Source organism: Pleurodeles waltl, chromosome 9, assembly GCF_031143425.1.
Source record: "Pleurodeles waltl isolate 20211129_DDA chromosome 9, aPleWal1.hap1.20221129, whole genome shotgun sequence".
Taxonomy (NCBI): Eukaryota; Metazoa; Chordata; class Amphibia; order Caudata; family Salamandridae; genus Pleurodeles; species Pleurodeles waltl.
In genome coordinates this window covers 299,019,237-299,025,624 of record NC_090448.1, presented here as the reverse complement: position 1 = coordinate 299,025,624, position 6,388 = coordinate 299,019,237, and the positions used below count along the sequence as shown (strand labels likewise).

The window sequence follows — 6,388 nt, the reverse complement described above, 5'->3', positions numbered from 1 at the left end:
ATAATGTTTCTATACTCTACAGTAATTTGGTTGGTCATTCTTACAAATTCAGTAGAAACCTCAGCATAAAGTGCATTTCTGTTGTCTGGGCATGTTTTAAAAGGATGATAAAATAATGCCATTTACATGTCCATTTATTTTGTCCTAGCATCTGGAGGAAGCACAACTATGGTGTCTCAGAGTTCAATGTCTAGACCTAATCACTCATTGTCCCATCTCTGGTGGAAAAAAATCATAGGCTTGAGAGAGTTTATTCTTTATGCTCATTGATACAATAAGTACCTCTTTTAATGAGAGATGAGAGTCGTATACAAGTATGTTTAAGTCTTAGCATTGCTGTGAAAATTTTGTAACACTGCAGAAACCAATGGGAACTGTTAGTGGCTTTAGAAGTAGTAGTAAATATACCAAAGTAGACAAGAAAATAGAACCATCGTGGACATGTCAATAGCACCAAATGGCTTACCTCTAATTTACACATTGCTTTTTCTTGCACAGCTGTTATCCTCCTTGAGCACTGTCGCTTAACTCTGACATACCACCTGTCCTCCTCCTACACCTCACTGATACAAATTTTTATTAAATAGCCATCCCATTCTTTTTTGCTGATTTAACGCTCTCCTTGTTGAGAATGTGCTTTTGTCAAGAAAGTTACATTGATGTCCAATTATTCTGGACATTTGCGACGCTGTATGCATCTTCAATTACCCACATTGATACACACTTATTGATGCATCTATTACACATTCATGTAGTGTTGACTTAGTTTTTTTGTTTTTTTTAAGAAGAGTCCATCAAAAGTTAAGGTATCAACAATATTTCTAAAAATATTCCAGCCATATCTGGGAAAACCCTGTCAGTGGAAGTGTGTCTGCTCATAGTTTATGTACATAATAAAGTATTATGTTTTTAAGTGCTTTCGTACATCAGTGCTTGTATTCCATCTTTTTTTTTAAATGGAGGTTGCAGATCCTATCCTCTCTGGTGTTCCAAGTTCTGTAAATGTGCAGGCTGTCTTAGCAGGGTAAACCAAGAGGTCTGAAATTCGATTTGTGATCTTTGACACTACCATTGTGAGGTTAAACTAGTGTTTTGCAGCATTTGAGATACTGGAATAAATGCTGGGTGATTTTAATAGTGAAAACCTGCTAATAGCAAAGACAAGTACCTAATGCATAGTTGTCAAGTCATCAAGCAGTCCAACAATCCTGAGAGGCATGTTGCATTGTTTGGTAGTCTTAACTCCCAAGCATGTTCTCCCTCAGAAGTGACTGCACTGCACATCTAGCTGTGTGCTCACGATACGCATCTTGTTCATTGGTGTCAAAAGAGGTATTTTCTTGCCCATACTTGATAATGTGTCTACAGCAACATACATGAGTAGGAAATTCCAGTTTTCAGAGAGAATGTGCGAGTTGCAGAAAATCACAGCCAGGAATCCGTTTTGAAAGATTCACAGGCATGCTGCTGGTTACCCGTAGTCTTCAATTTGGTTTATAGTCTCAGTGAGATCACGCCAGGCAGCTCCAGCAAATAATGCAGGTTTCTGTTTTTTTTTTACATCTAAAAATTAAAGTACTAAAAGTCAAGAACACTAAAAAAGAAATGGAAAACTATTACTATATCAATAAAATCACACCATAAATGACATCAGTGATGAGAATCGCAGTTCCTGAGATCAATAACTTGAGCTCTGCCGGCCCTGTAAGATCGAGCCCATGGTCGAGCTTTGTCCTAGCAGCTCACAGATGCAAAAGCAGGCTTGCTCTTCATTGTTTCACTATAACGATCATCGCCTGCCTGTTGAGTACCACGATCCTGAGTGCTGATAGGAATAAAAGACCCACTTAAATCTCCTTGCGTACTCCGAAGGGTTATCAGAGCCAACACAAAGCAACACAAATTAAAATAAAATAAGCATCACTCAAAATCCAATTAACTTTGTTCTAAAAAGCTCTCAGGAGCTTGGCCAGTGCTGCTAGTGTGCCATTTACGGAGCTCTGCTGCTTGGCACTTGAGATACAGAGCATGGTCTATCCTGATGGGGCTTAGAAGCAGCAGGCTTCTCACAGCATTCCAACAGCTACACGTTTCCGCTCATTGATTGCTGCATCCTCCAGAGGGCCTTCTTCCTGTTTCATTTCCTTTCTCTGACTGGCTGCTGCTGCTGCCTGAGGAGCCCGAGGAACCAGTTGCCTGTTTCTTGCGGCGTTTGTTGAGCAGGCGGTTTGCAGAGACGGTCAAGTCTTTGATTTTCACCTGATCGTAGTCCACTCTCATAGTAGCTAAAGCGCTGGTCATTTCATCCTGTAACCAAAGAATCCCTCATTAATTAAAATACTGAAGTTTGTAATGCAAGAACATTGTTGACAACATATAATCTGCCATAAGTATAGGTCCCAGTGGCCCAGTTAATTTGGATACGTGTGGTAACTCATGTTACTGTACGTATTGCAAATAGTTTTGTGATAAATATCGACAGGTCAAACCTGACGATATTTATTGAGGCAAAAATGCTTCGTATGTACCATAATAAGTGGATTCAGTGGCGTTGGATTTTATCAGTGCGATAAATATTACACCAATTCCCAGGCCACCTGTAACAAGGGACATAGGGCCTCATTCCGACCCTGGTGGCCTCTGACCCCCAGGGCGGAGGGCAGCGGAAGCACCGCCAACAGGCTGGCGGTGCTTCCTGGGCTATTCTGACCGCCGCGGTCAGAAAAGGGGAACCAGCGGTTTCCCGCCGGTTTTCCCCTGGCCCAGGGAATCCTCCACCGCCATGGGGATTCCGACCCCCTTCCCGCCAGCCTGTTTCTGGCGGTTTTCACCACCAGAACCAGGATGGCGGGAACGGGTGTCGTGGGGGCCCCTGCACTGCCCATGCCACTGCCATGGGCAGTGCAGGGGCCCCCTAACAGGGCCCCATACAGATTTTCACTGTCTGCTTTGCAGACAGTGAAAATCGCGACGGGTGCCACTGCACCCGTCGCACCCCTGCAACTCCGCCGGCTCCATTCGGAGCCGGCTTCCTCGTTGCAGGGGCTTTCCTGCTGGGCCGGCGGGCGGCCTTTTGGCGGTCGCCCGCCGGCCCAGCGGGAAAGTTGGAATGGCCGCCGCGGTCTTTTGACCGCGGGGCGGTCATTCGGCGGTAACCGCATGGCGGGCGGCGATGTCCTTTATATCATTTATAAACATACTCTCCCGTTAGGTTTGGATTTGTTATTATTCATTTTATTATTCAGATGAGGTGACAATTTTTAGAAGACATTTTTCCAGATGATAATTAGTGTATCATATTCTAGTATGATACTGAGACCGGCACTCAGATAAAGAGTTGTTTTCCTTATTTCATATTTTATTTCTTATTCACTTTCATATGTATTAAGTTTCTTGTACACACCTGTCAACTGTTTGTTAAACGTTTACTTGAAAAATCACAGTACCCCTAGCTCTGATCAATATACCACAAACGCAGACATCGTAAAACAGAGTAAATGTTTTGCGAAAAAGCATCAATTTGAGCTGACATGAATGTTCACGTTTGCAACCAACTGACTCAACTCCCCACTTTCTGCGCCATCACCTCCCTGCGTGCAATACACGCCTCAAGCCTTTGCCGCTTCCAAAGCAGGGGGGTTGTTTGCTCAACAACAGCTTGTGAGACATTTAGAATCGCAGTTATGAGCCTTTGATGGAAAAATAATCACAGAGGTAACGAAACCGCTTCTGCAGTTCGCAGCCTGCTTTTAACAACCGTCACTGACGTTCACCCTCACTCTAGCAGTGAATGCGAAAAGAGAGATAGGCCATAGGATTAGCTCGAACGTCTTTATTTTAACCAGTAAAGGAAGAAAAAAAAGCAAATGCTAGGGTTGGAGATTTTATGCACTTGTGCAAATAAATATTTGAAACGAATTCAGTTAGGTCTAGCCAGATAAAAAAAAGATGTCTTTGTCTTGGCTGTTTCGAAAGCGGAAGTGTTCTGCATGTATGTGAGGAATTCTCATTTCTTCATAGTCACATGTTGCAGAGCTGTTGTGAAACGAGCCTCAGCCAACAACCAAAAATGATTTAAAATATGTGTAAAAAGGGCTTACAAATGCAGCTTGTCATTCGTCTAAAGATGTTCCGGAAAAGGAGGAGGAACTGAATCTCTAATGGCGAATTTTTGAGTTGCTGAGGTCCAAAGAGGCTGGATTTAATGAGGAACAAAAATGAAGCTTGGTGTAAGTGTTGCACGTTCCTGTACACATTTCCATCAGACAGCTGCACGTTTCAAGTGGCTCCCTCTAAGGTTTATTGGACAACGGAATTTTTAGCTGGATCAATCTTTATGCATGACTTGAGCTGAAAGGTAATCCATAACCCGCATGTGTCCACTCCTAAAACAATTCTGGTGACACTGATGAAATCTCGGCCCTTCAAAGCTTGTAGGCAGCTCGTAGAAACCTGGAGAGCCTCAGGGGCTGTGCTCAGTGGGGACGAAAGGGGCGTTACCTTTTGTGAACAGTTGCGGTCCTAAAAAAAAAAAGGGGCTCACCAGGGCCTTGCACTGTGGGTCGTTAGGGTGACCGCATATCAGCTGTTACATAACAGGATTCTATATCAGGAGTCATTACATCATGGTAAGTGACCTGGGATTACAGTTACATCGGGAGTTCATTAAGCATCCTTTGGACCAGGTTTTCTTTCATAACGCTGTACATTCTATATACATATGTATACAAATGTATATAAGTATGATGTTGACGTTTAGGGCCTGATTACGACCTTGGCGGAGGGGATTACCCCATCCCGAATTACAAATTCCATTAAATCATCAAACTTGTAACACAAAATAAAGGAAATTCTCTTTAGCTACTTCCAGGAAAGATTTGTGGTGATCTGTCAAGTGAAGCCAGAGAAAAAACAGAGGTCCCACAACACAAAATCCCCATGCCATTCCACAGACTTCTTTAGGCAGGGCTACAGCAAAAACTACTGTATGGAATAACACCAAATTTGACAGAAAGCTAGATCTTGGTCTGCAGATTTCGATTTTTGTAATTTGGTGTAAGTCCCTTCAGTAGGTTTTGACAAATCAAAGTTAAAAAATATTTGTATATCTGGACAGTTGGGCCAGTGAGATGCTCACTAGAGTCTTGTGGAAACACCAATTTGAGGGTTCTGATTGTCCCAGGGAGGTTTTTAACCCCTTGTGCCATCTCACTCTCACCAGAGCCAGCCTCCGGTGGGAGCAAAAACTCTGACTGCCTGCCAGCAACATTAAAACAAATTTGCTGGCAGCCTTTAAAGGCATAGGAAACATTGTCCCCAGTCCTGAAGTAAACATTAAAAAATTATATAAGTGGGTAGTGTAGGGATACCCTGCCCACCAAAGGCCCCATGGGGAAGCCAGAGGGACACCCTGGGGCCATAATGGAAACAAATCTGTAGTTTTTACCGTGATTATGCTGGACTCCAGCAAGACAACAGCAACAAAAAATAAAATAAAAATTCCACCATCAATTAACAACTGTATGGGGATTTGAGAGTAAGGCACCCCTCCCCTTGGCCATTTTGGGCACTGCGGACCCCATCCCCTGGGACCAAATATACTATTTATGGGGAGGGGTCGCTTAGCCCCCCCTCCCCAAGCCACTTTTGGCCTCGGGGACCCGATCCCCGCCCCAAGCACAATCAATTTAATAAGGGGAGGGTGGCATGCAGCCCCCTTCCCCAAGATGTATTTGGCCCTGGGGACCCTATCCTCTAGAGCCGAATGCGTTTATTAAGGAAGAGGGGGTGCGCGATCCCCCTCCTCAAGCCTTAAAAAGGCCCTTGGGACTCAATCCCCCAGGGCCATGATGAATCTTTATAGAGAGAGGGCAGTTGGTGGCCCCGGGGACCCTACCCCCTGAGATGGCTCACTTTCTGTGCCCGGAAAACCCACCCACAGACACAGTAGTTTCCCTTTCTGCGCTGGCATGGGCAGGCAAACATGTGTTTGATCCAGTCTGGCTCTGGGAGAGGGATACATGCCCTCCTCCACTATTTAATTGTATTTGGCCTTGGTGAATACGGTCCCTGAGGCCATTATAAGGGGGGCGGTGGCCTCCCTCACCTTTTTTACGGGCTCTGAAGATGGGGTCTCCGGGGGCAATTAAGGGTTGAGGAGTTGCAAGTCAAACCCTGTGACCAACACCCAGCTGCGAATGGCCAACAGATGTGTAGGGATGGCTTCTTTTGGCGACTTGGAAGGGCTATCTGGCTGTTTTTTGTGGTTTTTGTAAAGAGTACGCCACATTGTGGGTCACATAATTTCACTAATCAAAAGCTTTATATAATAGTAAATTTACCTCTGTATCACAAATTTAAATTCCCCTTTTATGGGCTCAATTGCCGC

The 6,388-nt window shown here is 44.3% G+C and overlaps 1 protein-coding gene across 1 annotated transcript in view; it reads right to left on the bottom strand.

Annotated features, from left to right (window-relative positions):
• Positions 1 to 236: 236 nt before the first annotated feature.
• Positions 237 to 6,388, bottom strand: part of MAPKAPK3 (MAPK activated protein kinase 3) — a 189,353-nt gene continuing 183,201 nt past the window's right edge. Inside the window, exon 12 of the mRNA XM_069206771.1 lies at positions 237 to 2,307. Coding sequence (XP_069062872.1) covers positions 2,098 to 2,307 — 210 coding nt within the window. The 3' untranslated portion in view covers positions 237 to 2,097. The remainder of the gene's footprint in view (positions 2,308 to 6,388) is intronic.